Here is a 22,585-nt window from a genome sequence, read left to right on the forward strand (position 1 = left end):
ACATTACACTACCGCTGCTACCCTGCACCCCTCTCCACACAAACACTACACTACCACTGCTACCCTGCAACCCTCTCCACACACACACACTACACTACCGCTGCTACCCTGCAACCCTCTCCACACACACTACACTACCGCTACTACCCTGCACCCCTCTCCACACACACTAGATTACACTACCGCTGTGCTACCCTGCACCCATCTCCACACATACTACACTACCGCTGCTACCCTGCACCCCTCTACACACACACACACACTACACTACCGCTGCTACCCTGCACCCCTCTCCACACACACTACACTACCGCTGCTACCCTGCACCCCTCTCCACACACACTACATTACACTACCGCTGCTACCCTGCACTGCTCTCCACACACACACTACATTACACTACCGCTGCTACCCTGCACCCCTCTCCATACATACACACACTACACTACCGCTGCTACCCTGCACCCTCTCTCCACACACAAACTACATTACACTACCGCTGCTACCCTGCACCCCTCTCCACACACACACTACATTACACTACCGCTGCTACCCTACACCCCTCTCCACACACACACACTACATTACACTACCGCTGCTACCCTGCACCCCTCTCCATACACACACTACATTACACTACCGCTGCTACCTTGCACCCCTCTCCACACACACTACATTACACTACCGCTGCTACCCTGCACCCCTCTCCATACACACACTACCGCTGCTACCCTGCACCCCTCTCCATACACACACTACATTACACTACCGCTGCTACCCTACACCCCTCTCCATACACACTACACTACCGCTGCTACCCTACACCCCTCTCCACACACACTACACTACCACTGCTACCCTGCACCCCCTCTCCACACACACTACACTACCACTGCTACCCTACACCCCTCTCCATACACACACTACATTACACTACCGCTGCTACCCTGCACCCCTCTCCATACACACACTACACTACCGCTGCTACCCTGCACCCCCTCTCCACACACACACACACACACACACACACACACACACACATTACACTACCGCTGCTACCCTGCACCCCCTCTCCACACACACACACACTACATTACACTACCGCTGCTACCCTACACCCCTCTCCACACAAACACTACATTACACTACCGCTGCTACCCTGCACCCCTCTCCATTCACACACTACACTACCGCTGCTACCCTGCACCCCTCTCCACACACACACTACATTACACTACCGCTGCTACCCTGCACCCCTCTCCACACAAACACAACACTATCGCTGCTACCCTGCACCCCTCTCATCACACACACTACATTACACTACCGCTGTGCTACCCTGCACCCCTCTCCACACTCACTACACTACCGCTGCTACCCTGCACCCCTCTCCACACACACACACTACATTACACTACCGCTGCTACCCTACACCCCTCTCCATACACATACTACACTACCGCTGCTACCCGGCACCCCCTCTCCACACACACACTACATTACACTACCGCTGCTACCCTGCACCCCTCTCCATACACACACTACATTACACTACCGCTGCTACCCTACACCCCTCTCCATACACACCCTACACTACCGCTGCTACCCTGCACCCCTCTCCACACACACACTACGCTACCGCTGCTACCCTGCACCCCTCTCCACACACACACTACATTACACTACCGCTGCTACCCTGCACCCCCTCTCCATACACACACTACACTACCGCTGCTACCCTGCACCACTCTCCACACACACACTACACTACCGCTGCTACCCTACACCCCTCTCCACACACACAGTACATTACACAACCGCTGCTACCCTACATCCCTCTCCACACACACACTACATTACACTACCGCTGCTACCTTGCACCCCTCTCCACACACATTACACTACCGCTGCTACCCCTCTCCATACACACTACACTACCGCTGCTACCCTACACTCCTCTCCATACACACACACTACATTAGACTACCGCTGCTACCCTGCACCCCTCTCCATACACACACTACATTACACTACCGCTGCTACCCTGCACCCCTCTCCATACACACACTACATTACACTACCGCTGCTACCCTGCACCCCTCTCCATACACACAATACATTACACTACCGCTGCTACCCTGCACCCCTCTCCATACACACACTACATTACACTACCACTGCTACCCTACACCCCTCTCCATACAGACACGACATTACACTACCGCTGCTACCCTGCACCCCTCTCCATACACACAGTACATTACACTACCGCTGCTACCCTGCACCCCGTCTCCACACACACACACACTACATTACACTACCGCTGCTACCCTACACCCCTCTCCACACACACACTACATTACACTACCGCTGCTACCTTGCACCCCTCTCCACACACACTACATTACACTACCGCTGCTACCCTGCACCCCTCTCCATACACACAGTACATTACACTACCGCTGCTACCCTGCACCCCGTCTCCACACACACACACTACATTACACTACCGCTGCGACCCTGCACCCCTCTCCATACACACACTACATTACACTACCGCTACTACCCTACACCCCTCTCCACACAAACAATACATTACACTACCGCTGCTACCCTGCACCCCTCTCCATACACACACTACACTACCGCTGCTACCCTGCACCCCTCTCCACACACACACTACATTACACTACCGCTGCTACCCTGCACCCCTCTCCACACAAACACTACACTACCGCTGCTACCCTGCAACCCTCTCCACACACACACTACATTACACTACCGCTGTGCTACCCTGCACCCCTCTCCACACACACTACACTACCGTTGCTACCCTGCACCCCTCTCCACACACACTACATTACACTACCGCTGCTACCCTGCACCCCTCTCCATACACACACTACACTACCGCTGCTACCCTGCACCCCCTCTCCACACACACTACATTACACTACCGCTGCTACCCTGCACCCCTCTCCACACAAACACTACACTATTGCTGCTACCCTGCACCCCTCTCCACACACACTACATTACACTACCGCTGTGCTACCCTGCACCCCTCTCCACACTACACTACACTACCGCTGCTACCCTGCACCCCTCTCCACACACACTACATTACTCTACCCCTGCTACCTTGCACTCCTCTCCACACACACACTACATTACACTACCGCTGCTACCCTGCACCCCTCTCCATACACACACTACACTACCGCTGCTACCCTGCACCCCCTCTCCACACACACACTACATTACACTACCGCTGCTACCCTGCACCCCTCTCCACACACAGACAGTACACTACCGCTGCTACCCTGTACCCCTCTCCACACACACACTACATTACACTACCGCTGCTACCCTACACCCCTCTCCACACACACACTACATTACACTACCGCTGCTACCTTGCACCCCTCTCCACACACACTACATTACACTACCGCTGCTACCCTGCACCCCTCTCCATACACACAGTACATTACACTACCGCTGCTACCCTGCACCCCGTCTCCACACACACACACACTACATTACATTACCGCTGCTACCCTACACCCCTCTCCACACACACACTACATTACACTACCGCTGCTACCTTGCACCCCTCTCCACACACACTACATTACACTACCGCTGCAACCCTGCACCCCTCTCCACACACACACTACATTACACTACCGCTGCGACCCTGCACCCCTCTCCATACACACACTACATTACACTACCGCTGCTACCCTACACCCCTCTCCACACAAACACTACATTACACTACCGCTGCTACCCTGTACCCCTCTCCATACACACACTACACTACCGCTGCTACCCTGCACCCCTCTCCACACACACACTACATTACACTACCGCTACTACCCTGCACCCCTCTCCACACAAACACTACACTACCGCTGCTACCCTGCAACCCTCTCCACACACACACTACATTACACTACCGCTGTGCTACCCTGCACCCCTCTCCACACACACTACACTACCGCTGCTACCCTGCACCCCTCTCCACACACACTACATTACACTACCGCTGCTACCCTGCACTCCTCTCCACACACACACTACATTACACTACCGCTGCTACCCTGCACCCCTCTCCATACACACACTACACTACCGCTGCTACCCTGCACCCCCTCTCCACACACACTACATTACCCTACCGCTGCTACCCTGCACCCCTCTCCACACACACTACACTACCGCTGCTACCCTGCACCCCTCTCCACATACACACTACATTACACTACCGCTGCTACCCTACACCCCTCTCCACACACACTACACTACCGCTGCTACCCTGCACCCCTCTCCATACACACACCACATTACACTACCGCTGCTACACTGCACCCCTCTCCATACACACACCACATTACACTACCGCTGCTACCCTGCACCCCTATCCATACACACTACACTACCGCTGCTACCCTGCACCCCTCTACACACACACACACACTACACTACCGCTGCTACCCTGCACCCCTCTCCACACACACTACACTACCGCTGCTACCCTGCACCCCTCTCCACACACACTACATTACACTACCGCTGCTACCCTGCACTCCTCTCCACACACACACTACATTACACTACCGCTGCTACCCTACACCCCTCTCCACACACACACTACATTACACTACCGCTGCTACCTTGCACCCCTCTCCACGCACACTACATTACATAACCGCTGCTACCCTGCAACCCTCTCCACACACACACTACATTACACTACCGCTGTGCTACCCTGCACCCCTCTCCACACACACTACACTACCGCTGCTACCCTGCACCGCTCTCCACACACACTACATTACACTACCGCTGCTACCCTGCACTCCTCTCCACACACACACTACATTACACTACTGCTGCTACCCTGCACCCCTCTCCATACACACACTACACTACCGCTGCTACCCTGCACCCCTCTCCACACACACACTACATTACACTACCGCTGCTACCCTGCACCCCTCTCCACACAAACACTACACTACCGCTGCTACCCTGCAACCCTCTCCACAAACACACTACATTACACTACCGCTGTGCTACCCTGCACCCCTCTCCACACACACTACACTACCGCTGCTACCCTGCACCCCTCTACACACACACACACTACATTACCGTTGCTACCCTGCACCCCTCTCCACACACACTACACTACCGCTGCTACCCTGCACCCCTCTACACACACACTACACTACCGCTGCTACCCTGCACCCCTCTCCACACACACACACTACACTACCGCTGCTACCCTGCACCCCTCTCCACACACACTACATTACACTACCGCTGCTACCCTGCACTCCTCTCCACACACACACTACATTACACTACCGCTGCTACCCTGCACCCCTCTCCATACACACACTACCGCTGCTACCCTGCACCCCCTCTCCACACACACTACATTACACTACCGCTGCTACCCTGCACCCCTCTCCACATACACACTACGCTACCGCTGCTACCCTGCACCCCTCTCCATACACACACTACATTACACTACCGCTGCTACCCTACACCCCTCTCCACACAAACACTACATTACACTACCGCTGCTACCTTGCACCCCTCTCCATACACACTACATTACACTACCGCTGCTACCCTGCACCCCTCTCCATACACACACTACCGCTGCTACCCTGCACCCCTCTCCATACACACACTACATTACACTACCGCTGCTACCCTACACCCCTCTCCACTCAAACACTACATTACACTACCGCTGCTACCCTGCACCCCTCTCCATACACACACTACACTACCGCTGCTACCCTGCACCCCTCTCCACACACACACTACATTACACTACCGCTGCTACCCTGCACCCCTCTCCACACAAACACTACACTATCGCTGCTACCCTGCACCCCTCTCCACACACACACTACATTACACTACCGCTGTGCTACCCTGCACCCCTCTCCACACACACTACACTACCGCTGCTACCCTGCACCCCTCTCCACACACACTACATTACTCTACCCCTGCTACCTTGCACTCCTCTCCACACACACACTACATTACACTACCGCTGCTACCCTGCACCCCTCTCCATACACACACTACACTACCGCTGCTACCCTGCACCCCCTCTCCATACATACACACACTACATTACACTACCGCTGCTACCCTGCACCCCTCTCCACACACAGGCAGTACACTACCGCTGCTACCCTGTACCCCTCTCCACACACACACTACATTACACTACCGCTGCTACCCTACACCCCTCTCCACACACACACTACATTACACTACCGCTGCTACCTTGCACCCCTCTCCAGACACACTACATTACACTACCGCTGCTACCCTGCACCCCTCTCCATACACACAGTACATTACACTACCGCTGCTACCCTGCACCCCTCTCCACACACACTACACTACCGCTGCTACCCTGCACCCCTCTACACACACACTACACTACCGCTGCTACCCTGCACCCCTCTCCACACACACACACTACACTACCGCTGCTACCCTGCACCCCTCTCCACACACACTACATTACACTACCGCTGCTACCCTGCACTCCTCTCCACACACACACTACATTACACTACCGCTGCTACCCTGCACCCCTCTCCATACACACACTACCGCTGCTACCCTGCACCCCCTCTCCACACACACACTACATTACACTACCGCTGCTACCCTGCACCCCTCTCCACACACACACTACGCTACCGCTGCTACCCTGCACCCCTCTCCATACACACACTACATTACACTACCGCTGCTACCCTACACCCCTCTCCACACAAACACTACATTACACTACCGCTGCTACCTTGCACCCCTCTCCATACACACTACATTACACTACCGCTGCTACCCTGCACCCCTCTCCATACACACACTACCGCTGCTACCCTGCACCCCTCTCCATACACACACTACATTACACTACCGCTGCTACCCTACACCCCTCTCCATACACACTACACTACCGCTGCTACCCTACACCCCTCTCCACACACACTACACTACCACTGCTACCCTGCACCCCCTCTCCACACACACTACACTACCGCTGCTACCCTGCACCCCTCTCCATACACACACTACACTACCGCTGCTACCCTGCACCCCGTCTCCACACACACACACGCACACACATTACACTACCGCTGCTACCCTGCACCCCCTTTCCACACACACACACTACATTACACTACCGCTGCGACCCTGCACCCCTCTCCATACACACACTACATTACACTACCGCTGCTACCCTACACCCCTCTCCACACAAACACTACATTACACTACCGCTGCTACCCTGCACCCCTCTCCATACACACACTACACTACCGCTGCTACCCTGCACCCCTCTCCACACACACACTACATTACACTACCGCTGCTACCCTGCACCCCTCTCCACACAAACACTACACTATCGCTGCTACCCTGCACCCCTCTCCACACACACACTACATTACACTACCGCTGTGCTACCCTGCACCCCTCTCCACACACACTACACTACCGCTGCTACCCTGCACCCCTCTCCACACACACTACATTACTCTACCCCTGCTACCTTGCACTCCTCTCCACACACGCACTACATTACACTACCGCTGCTACCCTGCACCCCTCTCCATACACACACTACACTACCGCTGCTACCCTGCACCCCCTCTCCACACACACACTACATTACACTACCGCTGCTACCCTGCACCCCTCTCCACACACAGACAGTACACTACCGCTGCTACCCTGTACCCCTCTCCATACACACACTACATTACACTACCGCTGCTACCCTGCACCCCTCTCCATACACACACTACATTACACTACCGCTGCTACCCTGCACCCCTCTCCATAAACACACTACATTACACTACCGCTGCTACCCTGCACCCCTCTCCATACACACACTACACTACCACTGCTACCCTGCACCCCCTCTCCACACACACACTACATTACACTACCGCTGCTACCCTGCACCACTCTCCACACACAGACAGTACACTACCGCTGCTACCCTGTACCCCTCTCCACACACACACTACATTACACTACCGCTGCTACCCTACACCCCTCTCCACACACACACTACATTACACTACCGCTGCTACCTTGCACCCCTCTCCACACACACTACATTACACTACCGCTGCTACCCTGCACCCCTCTCCATACACACAGTACATTACACTACCGCTGCTACCCTGCACCCCGTCTCCACACACACACACTACATTACACTACCGCTGCTACCCTACACACCTCTCCACACACAAACTAAATTACACTACCGCTGCTACCTTGCACCCCTCTCCACACACACTACATTACACTACCGCTGCTACCCTGCACCCCTCTCCATACACATACTACACTACCGCTGCTACCCTGCACCCCTCTCCACACACACACTACACTACCGCTGCTACCCTGCAACCCTCTCCACACACACACTACATTACACTACCGCTGTGCTACCCTGCACCCCTCTCCACACACACTACACTACCGCTGCTACCCTGCACCCCTCTCCACACACACTACATTACACTACCGCTGCTACCCTGCACTCCTCTCCACACACACACTACATTACAGTACCGCTGCTACCCTGCACCCCTTTCCATACACACACTACACTACCGCTGCTACCCTGCACCCCCTCTCCACACACACTACATTACACTACCGCTGCTACCCTGCACCCCTCTCCACACACACTACACTACCGCTGCTACCCTGCACCCCTCTCCACACACACACTACATTACACTACCGCTGCTACCCTACACCCCTCTCCACACACACACTACATTACACTACCGCTGCTACCCTGCACCCCTCTCCATACACACACCACATTACACTACCGATGCTACCCTGCACCCCTCTCCATACACACACTACATTACACTACCGCTGCTACCTTGCACCCCTCTCCACACACACTACATTACACTACCGCTGCTACCCTGCACCCCTCTCCATACACACAGTACATTACACTACCGCTGCTACCCTGCACCCCTCTCCATACACACACTACACTACACTACACTACCGCTGCTACCCTGCACCCCCTCTCCACACACACTACACTACCGTTGCTACCCTTTAACCCCCTCTCCATACACACTACACTACTGCTGCTACCATACACCCCTCTCCACACACACTACACTACCACTGCTACCCTGCACCCCATCTCCATACATACTACACTACCGTTGCTACCCTTTAACCCCCTCTCCACACACACTACACTACAACTACTACCCTACACCCCTCTCCATACACACACACACACACACATTACACTACCGCTGCTACCCTATACCCCTCTCCATACACACACTACATTACACTACCGCTGACCCCTATCCATACACATACTACACTACCACTGCTACCCTCTCCATACTCACACTGCACTCCCGCTGCTACCCTACACACCTCTCCATACACACACTACATTACACCACCGCTGCTACCCTACACCCCTCTCCACACACACACTACATTACACTACCGCTGCTACCCTGCACCCCTCTCCACACACAGACAGTACACTACCGCTGCTACCCTGTACCCCTCTCCATACACACACTACATTACACTACCGCTGCTACCCTGCACCCCTCTCCATACACACACTACATTACACTACCGCTGCTATCCTGCACCCCTCTCCATAAACACACTACATTACACTACCGCTGCTACCCTGCACCCCTCTCCATACACACACTACACTACCGCTGCTACCCTGCACCCCCTCTCCACACACACACTACATTACACTACCGCTGCTACCCTGCACCACTCTCCACACACACACTACATTACACTACCGCTGCTACCTTGCACCCCTTTCCACACACACTACATTACACTACCGCTGCTACCCTGCACCCCTCTCCATACACACAGTACATTACACTACCGCTGCTACCCTGCACCCCGTCTCCACACACACACACTACATTACACTACCGCTGCTACCCTACACACCTCTCCACACACAAACTAAATTACACTACCGCTGCTACCTTGCACCCCTCTCCACACACACTACATTACACTACCGCTGCTACCCTGCACCCCTCTCCATACACATACTACACTACCGCTGCTACCCTGCACCCCTCTCCACACACACACTACACTACCGCTGCTACCCTGCAACCCTCTCCACACACACACTACATTACACTACCGCTGTGCTACCCTGCACCCCTCTCCACACACACTACACTACCGCTGCTACCCTGCACCCCTCTCCACACACACTACATTACACTACCGCTGCTACCCTGCACTCCTCTCCACACACACACTACATTACACTACCGCTGCTACCCTGCACCCCTCTCCATACACACACTACACTACCGCTGCTACCCTGCACCCCCTCTCCACACACACTACATTACGCTACCGCTGCTACCCTGCACCCCTCTCCACACACACTACACTACCGCTGCTACCCTGCACCCCTCTCCACACACACACTACATTACACTACCGCTGCTACCCTACACCCCTCTCCACACACACACTACATTACACTACCGCTGCTACCCTGCACCCCTCTCCATACACACACCACATTACACTACCGATGCTACCCTGCACCCCTCTCCATACACACACTACATTACACTACCGCTGCTACCTTGCACCCCTCTCCACACACACTACATTACACTACCGCTGCTACCCTGCACCCCTCTCCATACACACAGTACATTACACTACCGCTGCTACCCTGCACCCCTCTCCATACACACACTACACTACACTACATTACCGCTGCTACCCTGCACCCCCTCTCCACACACACTACACTACACTACCGTTGCTACCCTTTAACCCCCTCTCCATACACACTACACTACTGCTGCTACCATACACCCCTCTCCACACACACTACACTACCACTGCTACCCTGCACCCCATCTCCATACATACTACACTACCGTTGCTACCCTTTAACCCCCTCTCCACACACACTACACTACAACTACTACCCTACACCCCTCTCCATACACACACACACACATTACACTACCGCTGCTACCCTATACCCCTCTCCATACACACACTACATTACACTACCGCTGACCCCTATCCATACACATACTACACTACCACTGCTACCCTCTCCATACTCACACTACACTCCCGCTGCTACCCTACACACCTCTCCATACACACACTACATTACACCACCGCTGCTACCCTACACCCCTCTCCATACACACACTACATTACACTACCGCTGCTACCCTGCACCCCTCTCCATACTCACACTACACTACCGCTGCTACCCTACACACCTCTCCATACACACACTACATTACACTACCGCTGCTACCCTACACCCCTCTCCATACACACACTACATTACACTACCGCTGCTACCCTGCACCCCTCTCCATACACACACTACACTACCGCTGCTGCCCTGCACCCCTCTCTGTACACACACTACATTACACTACCGCTGCTACCCTGCACCCCTCTCCATACACACACTACACTACCGCTGCTACCCTACACCCCTTCTCCATACACACTACACTACCGCTGCTACCCTACACCCCTCTCCACACACACTACACTATCACTGCTACCCTGCACCCCCTCTCCACACACACTACACTACCACTGCTACCCTGCACCCCTCTCCATACACACTACGCTACCGCTGCTACCCTACACCCCTCTCCATACACACACTACACTACCGCTGCTACCCTGCACTCCTCTCCATACACACACACTACATTACACTACCACTGCTACCCTGCACCCCTCTCCATACACACACTACATTACACTACCGCTGCTACCCTATACCCCTCTCCACACACACTACACTACCACTGCTACCCTGCACCCCTCTCCATACACACTACACTAAAGCTGCTACCCTACACCCCTCTCCACACACACTACACTACCGCTGCTACCCTGCACCCCTCTCCACACACACACACTACATTACACTACCGCTGCTACCCTGCACCCCCTCTCCACACACACACACACTACATTACACTACTGCTGTTACCCTGCACCCCTCTCCACACACACACACACACACACACACACACACACACACTACATTACACTACTGCTGCTACCCTGCACCCCTCTCCTCACACACATTACACTACCGCTGCTACCCTGCACCCCCTCTCCACACACACACACATTACACTACCGCTGCTACCCTGCACCCCCTCTCCACACACACACACACACACACACACACACACACACACATTACACTACCGCTGCTACACTGCACCCCTCTCCACACACACTACACTACCGCTGCTACCCTGCACCCCTCTCCATACACACACATTACACTACCGCTGCTACCCTGCACCCCTCTCAACACACACACTACATCACACTACCGCTGCTACCCTGCACCCCTCTCCATACACACACTACATTACACTACCGCTGCTACCCTGCACCCCTCTCCATACACACAGTACATTACACTACCGCTGCTACCCTGCAACCCTCTCCACACACAATACACTACCGCTGCTACCCTGCACCCCTCTCCATACACACACTACATTACACTACCGCTGCTACCCTGCACCCCACTCCATACACACACTACACTACCGCTGCTACCCTGCTCCCCTCTCCATACACACACTACACTATCGCTGCTACCCTGCACCCCTCTCCATACACACACTACATTACACTACCGCTGCTACCCTGCACCCCTCTTCATACACACACTACATTACACTACCGCTGCTACCCTGCACCCCTCTCCATACACACACTACATTACACTACCGCTGCTACCCTACACCCCTCTCTACACACACTACACTACCACTGCTACCCTGCACCCCCTCTCCATACACACTACACTACCGCTGCTACCCTACACCCCCTCTACATACACACTACACTACCGCTGCTACCCTACACCCCTCTCCACACACACTACTCTACCACTGCTACCCTGCACCCCCTCTCCACACACACTACTCTACCACTGCTACCATACACCCCTCTCCATACACACACTACATTACACTACCGCTGCTACCCTGCACCCCTCTCCATACACACACTACACTACCGCTGCTACCCTGCACCCCTCTCCATACACACACTACACTACCGCTGCTACCCTGCACCCCTCTCCATACACACACTACATTACACTACTGCTGCTACCCTACACCCCTATCCATACACACTCTGCATTACACTACCGCTGACCCCTATCCATACACACACTACACTACCACTGCTACCCTGCACCCCTCTCCATACACACACTACACTACCGCTGCTACCCTACACCCCTCTCCATACACACACTACATTACACTACCGCTGCTACCCTACACCCCTCTCCATACACACACTACATTACACTACCGCTGCTACCCTGCACCCCGCTCCATACACACCCTACACTACCGCTGCTACCCTACACCCCTCTCCATACACACTACACTAACACTGCTACCCTGCACCCCTCTCCATACACATACAACATTACACTACCGCTGCTACCTGACACCCCTCTCCACACACACTACACTACCACTGCTACCCTGTACCCCATCTCCATACACACTACACTACCGCTGCTACCCTACACCCCTCTACACACACACTACACTACAACTGCTACCCTGCACCCCCTCTCCATACACACTACACTACCGCTGCTGCCCTGCACCCCTCTCCACACACACACTACATTACACTACCGCTGCAACCCTGCACCCCTCTTCACACAAACACTACACTACCGCTGCTACCCCTCACCCCTCTCCATACACACACTACATTACACTACCACTGCTACTTTACACCCCTCTCCACACACACACTACATTACACTACCGCTGCTACCCTGCACCCCCTCTCCACACACACACTACATTACACTACCGCTGCTACCCTGCACCCTCTCCACACACACACTACATTACACTACCTCTGCTACCCTGCACCCCCTCTCCATACACACACTACTTTACACTACCGCTGTTACCCTGCACCCCTCTCCACACACACACTACATTACACTACCGCTGCTACCCTACACCCACTCTCCACACACACTACATTACATTACCGCTGCTACCCTGCACCCCTCTCCATACACACACTACATTACACTACCGCTGCTACCCTATACCCCTCTCCACACACACTACATTACATTACCACTGCTACCCTGCACCCCTCTCCACACACACTACATTACACTACCGCTGTTACCCTGCACCCCTCTCCACACACACTACATTACACTACCGCTGCTACCCTGCACCCCTCTCCACACACACTACATTACCACTGCTACCCTGCACCCCTCTCCACACACACACTACATTACACTACCGCTGCTGCCCTACACCCCTCTCCACACACACTACATTACATTACCGCTGCTACCCTGCACCCCTCTCCACACACACACACTACATTACACTACCGCTGTTTCCCTGCACCCCTCTCCATACACACACTACATTACACTACCGCTGCTACCCTGCACCCCTCTCCACACACACACTACATTACACTACCGCTGTTACCCTGCACCCCTCTCCACACACACACTACATTACACTACCACTGCTACCCTACACCCCTCTCCACACACACACACTGCAATACACTACCGCTGTTACACTGCACCCCTCTCCACACACACACTACATTACACTACCGCTGTTACCCTATACCCCTCTCTATACACACACTACATTACACTACCGCTGCTACCCTGCACCCCTCTCCATACACACACTACATTACACTACTGCTGCTACCCTGCACCCCTCTCCATACACACACATTACACTACCACTGCTACCTTACACCCCTCTCCATACACACACTACATTACAATACCGCTGCTACCCTGCACCCCCTCTCCACAAACACACACACTACATTACACTACTGCTGCTACCCTGCACCCCTCTCCATACACACACTACATTACACTACTGCTGCTACCCTGCACCCCTCTACACACACACTACACTACCGCTGCTACCCTGCACCCCTCTCCACACACACTACATTACACTACTGCAGCAACCCTGCACCCGTCTCCCCGCACACATACTACCACCGCTACCCTGCCCCCCCTCCCTGCACACACACTACCGCCACTACCCTGAACCCCACACACACAACACTGCCACTACCCTGCACCCTCTGTGTCCGCACACACTACACATGCTGGAGCTGGCCCAACGGTCAGAGATCGCAGCAGCGGGGAACAGATGACAGCAGAGCGCCAAAGCAGATGAACATTTCCCTTTTTCTTTCCTCGCACCGCTGGGTTTTCAAAGCAGAAAACCCAGTCCGAAACATACTGTTAACATGCCACTTCTACCCCCTCCCCCTCCCGCAGCACACACACTTTATTTGCCACACCCCAGCACACATTAATATAACATCCCACCTCCCCAGCACACATGTATTTGATACTACCTCCCCTCCCTGGCACACATGAATATAATACTAACCCTCTCCCCGGCACACACATATAGTATACTACCCCCCTTTCCAGACACATAATTAGGATACTACCCCCCTCCCAAGACACATGAATAGGATACTACCTCCCCTCCCCGGACACATGAATAGGATACTACCCCCCTCCCCAGACTCGTGAATAGGATACTACCCCCCTCCCCAGACACGTGAATATGATACTACCCCCCCTCCCCAGACACATGAATTGGATACTACCCCCCCTCCCCAGACACATGAATAGGATACAACTACCCCCCCCTCCCCAGACACATGAATAGAATACAACTACCCCCCCTCCCCAGACACATGAATAGGATACAATTACCCCCCATTCCCCAGGCACATGAATAGGATACAACTACCCCCCCCCCCCAGACACATGAATAGGATACAACTAGCCCCTCCTCCCCAGACACATGAATAGGAAACAACTACCCCCCCTCCCCAGACACATGAACAGAATACAACTACCCCCCAGACACATGAACAGAATACTACTACCCCCCCAGACACATGAAAAGGATACAACTACTCCTCCCTCCCCAGACACATGAATAGGATACAACTACCCCCTCCTCCCCAGAAACATGAATAGTATACAACTACCCCCCTCCCCAGACACATGAATAGAATACAACTACCCCCCCTCCCCAGACACATGAATAGGATACAACTACCCCCTCCTCCCCAGAAACATGAATAGGATACAACTACCCCCCCTCCCCAGACACATGAATAGAATACAACTACCCCCCCTCCCCAGACACATGAATAGGATACAATTACCCCCCATTCCCCAGGCACATGAATAGGATACAACTACCCCCCCCCCCCCCCCAGACACATGAATAGGATACAACTAGCCCCTCCTCCCCAGACACATGAATAGGAAACAACTACCCCCCCTCCCCAGACACATGAACAGAATACAACTACCCCCCAGACACATGAACAGAATACTACTACCCCCCCAGACACATGAAAAGGATACAACTACTCCTCCCTCCCCAGAAACATGAATAGTATACAACTACCCCCCTCCCCAGACACGTGAATAGAATACAACTACCCCCCCTCCCCAGACACATGAATAGGATACAACTACCCCCCCTCCCCAGACACAAGAATAGAATACGAATACCCCCCCAGACACATGAATAGGATACAACTACCCTCCCCCCAGACACATGAATAGGATACAACTACCCCCTCCTCCCCAGACTCGTGAATAGGATACTACCCCCCTCCCCAGACACGTGAATATGATACTACCCCCCCTCCCCAGACACATGAATTGGATACTACCCCCCCTCCCCAGACACATGAATAGGATACTACTCCCCCTCCCCAGACACATGAAAAGGATACAACTACCCCCCCTCCCCAGACACAGGAGTAGGATAAAACTACCCCCCTCCCCAGATACATGAATAGAATACAACTACCCCCTCCCCAGACACATGACTAGGATACAATTACCCCCCACTCCCCAGGCACATGAATAGTATACAACTACCCCCCCTCCCCAGACACATGAATAGGATACAACTACCCCCCCTCCCCAGACACATGAATAGGATACAACTACCCCCCCCTCCCCAGACACAGGAGTAGGATGCAACTACCCCACTCCCCAGACACATGAATAGAATACAACTACCCCCCCCCCCCCCTCTCCAGACACATGAATAGGATACAATCACCCCCCACTCCCCAGGCTCATGAATAGTATACAACTACCCCCCCCCTCCCCAGACACATGAATAGGATACAATTACCCCCCACTCCCCAGGCACATGAATAGTATACAACTACCCCCCCTCCCCAGACACATGAATAGGATACAACTACCCCCCCTCCCCAGACACATGAATAGGAAACAACTATCCCCCACTCCCCAGACACATGAATAGGATACAACTACCCCCCCCCAGACACATGAATAGGATACAGCTACCCCCTCCTCCCCAGACACATGAATAGAATACAACTACCCCCCCCCCCAACCCAGACACATGAATAGAATACAACTACCCCCCCTCCCCAGACACATGAATAGGATACAACTATCCCCCACTCCCCAGACACATGAATAGGATACAACTACCCCCCCCCCAGACACATGAATAGGATACAACTACCCCCTCCTCCCCAGACACATGAATAGGAAACAACTACCCCCCCCTCCCCAGACACATGAACAGAATACAACTACCCCCCAGACACATGAAGAGAATACAACTACCCCCCCCCCCCCAGACACATGAATAGGATACAACTACCCCCCCCTCCCCAGACACATGAATAGGATACAACTACCCCCTCCTCCCCAGACACATGAATAGGATACAACTACCCCCCTCCCCAGACACGTGAATAGAATACAACTAACCCCCTCCCCAGACACATGAATAGGATACAACTACCCCCCCTCCCCAGACACAAGAATAGAATACAAATACCCCCCCAGACACATGAATAGGATACAACTACCCCCCCCCCCAGACACATGAATAGGATACAACTACCCCCTCCTCCCCAGACACATGAATAGGATACAACTACCCCCCCCTCCCCAGACACATGAATAGGATAAAACTACCCCCCCAGACACATGAATAGGATACAACTACCCCCACTCCCCAGACACATGAATAGAATACAACTACCCCCCCAGACATATGAATAGGATAAAATTACCCCCTCCTCCCCAGACACATGAATAAAATACAACTACCCCCTCTCCCCAGACACATGTATAGAATACAACTACCCCCCTCCCCAGACACATGAATTTTTCAAAGCAGAAAACCCAGCCCGAAACATACTGGTAACATGCCACTTCTACCCCGTCCCCTACCCGCAGCACACACACTTTATTTGCCACACCCCAGCACACATTAATATGACACCCCCAGCACACATGAATTTGATACTACCTCCCCTCCCTGGCACACATGAATATAATACTAACCCCCTTCCGGGCACACACATATAGGATACTACCCCCCTCCCCAGACACATGAATAGGATACTACCCCCTCACCAGACACATGAATAGGATACTACCTCCCCTCCCCAGACACATGAATAGGATACTACCCCCCTCCCCAGACACGTGAATAGGATACTACCCCCCTCCTCAGACACATGAATAGGATACTACCCCCCCTCCCCAGACACATGAATAGGATACTGCCCCCCCTCCCCAGACATATGAATAGGATACAACTACCCCCCCCTCCCCAGACACATGAATAGAATACAACTACCCCCCCTCCCCAGACACATGAAGAGGATACTACCCCCCCCTCCCCAGACACATGAATAGGACACAACTACCCCCCCGCCAGACACATGAATAGGATACAACTACCCCCCCTCCCCAGACACATGAATAGAATACAACTACCCCCCCTCCCCAGACACAGAAGTAGGACACAACTACTCCCCTCCCCAGACACATGAATAGGATACAATTACCCCCCCCCCCCCTCCCCAGACACATGAATAGGATATAACTACCCCCCCTCCCCAGACACATGAATAGAATACAACTACCCCCTCCTCCCCAGACACATGAATAGGAAACAACTACCCCCCCTCCCCAGACACATGAACAGAATACAACTACCAACCAGACACATGAACAGAATACAACTACCCCCCCCCCCAGACACATGAATAGGATACAACTACCCCCCCTCCCCAGACACATGAATAGAATACAACTACCCCCCCTCCCCAGACACATGAATAGAATACAACCACCCCCCCTCCCCAGACACATTAATAGGATACAACTACCCCCTCCTCCCCAGACACATGAATAGGAAACAACGACCCCCTCCTCCCCAGACACATGAATAGGTAAGCCCAGACCCAGGGATGAAATTGTGCGGCGGCTGGCGCTCTCCTCCTCCGCTCTCTCTCAGCCAGAAGCCCCAGTGCCTGCTGCAATCTCCTGGCGGTGGCTTCTGCACGGGTCCAAGCGCTGCCTGCTCCAGCCCAGACTGCTCTTCCATGTGATCTCTGGAGAGGGCCCACCGCCACAGATCAGGTACTTCCATTTGTCCCTACCCGGATCCCCAGACTTCATCTGTGCAGCCTTATCTTGGTGTCAGTGATGCCATAGAGGGGATGGGGGGTGCTAAAAAGTGAGCTGCTCCTGCTGACCTCGGCTTGTCTGAGAGGATGGCCTAACCCTAACCTCCCTGCCTAACCCTCCCTCCCCGCACGCTAACCTTCCTGTGACGGTACCTAACCCTCCCTCCAAGCACCCTAACCTCCCTGCGGCGGTACCTAACCCTCCCTCCCCGCACCCTAACCTTCCTGCAGCGGTACCTAACCCTCCCTCCCCGCACCCTAACCTCCCTGCGGCGGTACCTAACCCTCCCTCCCCGCACCCTAACCTCCCTGCGACAGTACCTAACCCTCCCTCCCCGCACCCTAACCTCCCTGCGGCGGTACCTAACCCTCCCTCCCCGCACGCTAACCTTCCTGTGACGGTACCTAACCCTCCCTCCAAGCACCCTAACCTCCCTGCGGCGGTACCTAACCCTCCCTCCCCGCACCCTAACCTCCCTGCAGCGGTACCTAACCCTCCCTCCCCGCACCCTAACCTCCCTGCGGCGGTACCTAACCCTCCCTCCCCGCACCCTAACCTCCCTGCGACAGTACCTAACCCTCCCTCCCCGCACCCTAACCTCCCTGCGACGGTACCTAACCCTCCCTCCCTGCTTTGCGGACCTTGCTGAGCGGGTTGCGCCGGTTCTGAGGCTGAACATGCTGGATCCTGGCATCAAATCCCATACTTCCTTGCAGTGGTTTCTGGTGAAGATGATGGGTGGGTCATTGGATTTTATGTGGTAGATTAACTTGAGTTTCTGAAAAATTCAGCGTTTTGCCACTAGCAACCAGATTCTAACTATCATTTCTGTATTGCGTTCTACAAAATGACTGTTTTAGAACTTAGAAGCTTTAGTAAATTTACCCCCATGCCTCAGTAAAGACACTTTCAACCCTAACAGATTTCTTCCAGCCAGTCTGATAGAAAGTGTAAGCAGTAGGGTCCCCAATAGTACAAAGTAGTGTATGAGTCTCCCGTTAAACTATGGTGAGAAATACATCTTCATGTTTGTATAATAAACTAGTTGTCTACCTTGACACACAACTCATCTCCCTCTCCCTCTCTCTCTCTCTCTCTCTCTCTCTCTCTCTCTCTCACACACCCTTCTTCTCTCCCTTTCAGCATAATAGAAGCCATTATGAACACCGATAGTGTAGATTGGGACGATGAGACCAGAAAGATTGCCCAGCAAGCAGTCTTGAAAGTGAATCATCTTGCCATGGTTCAGAACCGCGCGGTATGTATATAGTTTATCATCTGCCTTTGAGATGAGCTTGTCTGTCTCTTAAGCTGGCCATAGACGTTAAGATTATCTGTCCAACCAACCAATTAGCTGGTTGGAATGAAAACCTGGGAATACATGGGAGCAAATGGCAATCGACCATTTGCTTCCAAACATTGGAAAACGGACAAAAATGGTCATTCCGACAAATCGGTTAAATCCGTTGATTTAACCAATTTGTCTAAACAACCATTTTGTCCATTTTACAGTGTTCGGGAGCAAATTGACAACTGCAATTTGCTCCCATATATTGCCAGGTTTTCTTTCCAACCGGTTGGTTGGTTGGTTGGTTGGTTGGTTGGTTGGTTGGTTGGTTGGTTGGTTGGACAGATAATCTTACGGTGTATGGCCAGCTTTAATGTGATCTATATGCAGCATGTACACTATGCACAGCTGCTAAAACCGTAGTGGACACAGTCATATATTGCTACATTTATATTCTTGGAAATGCACAACACATGCGATGAAGTGAAATTAGATCTGACAAATGTCAAATTCAGCAGTCAGTCCAATCAACAAGCAAACACAATTTTTTAAGGAGCCAAAAAGATGTACATCAACTACCCTCAAGAGATTGTCTTCCAAAAGTTGGGTGCCAGCAGATATTTTTGCTAACTGGTATTCCACCCTGGTCTGACACTGGTGGCAAATGTTTCAAAGAACTGGTACTCTAATTCAAGTCCCCTATTTATCCATGGTCATCTTTATCCATCTCATAATAGATAACAAATCTAAATACTATTTCCTGTTACATCAGCATTTATCTGTATACAGTTTTCAGCCACATTTATCAACATGTCTGAGAATATCAGCGTGATATTGGGCCAACAGCAGATATTGCAGCTTGTGCCAACAATAGTGCAGGTGTGAATGTGCGTTTGTTTTACTAATCGTTTGATGTCTCATTTTATTTGTTTTTATTCCAGGGGGATAATGTGAATGAAACAAGTAAACTACCACCAATTTTTGAACCCATGCCCCATCCTTGTCCTGAATATTCTCCCTGATTAATATGCATGGACACTGTAATGGAGCTCCAGTTGTATTTAGAGGGATAGACTTTTCTTAGATAATTCAAATTTCTTTTTAAGTTAGGAGAGGCACTTCCCGCAGGAAAACTATGGAATTTTAAATAGTACAGGTTTAAGAGGACTGCACTTGAGCCATACTTGCCTACCTGACCCACTCCATGAGGGAGAAAATGCTCTGTTCCTGGACTTTCCTGGTAATGTATGATTGCCATCACCTGTGGTGAGCTAGTTAATTGACAAGAAAGTTGTTTCACCACAGGTGATGGCAATCATACATTACCAGGAAAGTCCAGGAACAGAGCATTTTCTCCCTCATGGAGAGGGTCAGGTAGGCAAGTATGACTTGAGCCTAGTAAGAAATGTTAGAGAATCCAGGGAATTTGTGTAGAGTTTTCTTAAATTCTGCAACCCTACCCCTAGGCTAATGTGGCCTATCCACAGTAATAAGCCTCTTTACTAACTGCCGTACATCATTCCACTGAAGTCATTTTTGTTAATGGCAGTAATCACAGAGATATCATCACTAGTGTT

General features: G+C 52.8%; 1 protein-coding gene across 2 annotated transcripts in view; it reads left to right on the forward strand.

The window, feature by feature from the left end:
* LOC135058261 (DBH-like monooxygenase protein 2) overlaps positions 1-22,215 on the forward strand; it is a 126,664-nt gene extending 104,449 nt beyond the window's left edge. For both annotated transcript variants that reach the window (XR_010244712.1, XM_063963791.1), the window contains 2 exons: positions 20,864-20,978; positions 21,950-22,215. Coding sequence is in view for 1 of the 2 variants with exons in the window: in XM_063963791.1 (XP_063819861.1) it covers positions 20,864-20,978; positions 21,950-22,030 (196 nt within the window). In the remaining variant the exon portion in view is untranslated. The remainder of the gene's footprint in view (positions 1-20,863; positions 20,979-21,949) is intronic.
* Positions 22,216-22,585: the final 370 nt, after the last annotated feature.

The sequence above is a fragment of the Pseudophryne corroboree genome, chromosome 3, assembly GCF_028390025.1.
Source record: "Pseudophryne corroboree isolate aPseCor3 chromosome 3, aPseCor3.hap2, whole genome shotgun sequence".
In the NCBI taxonomy this organism is placed as follows: domain Eukaryota; kingdom Metazoa; phylum Chordata; class Amphibia; order Anura; family Myobatrachidae; genus Pseudophryne; species Pseudophryne corroboree.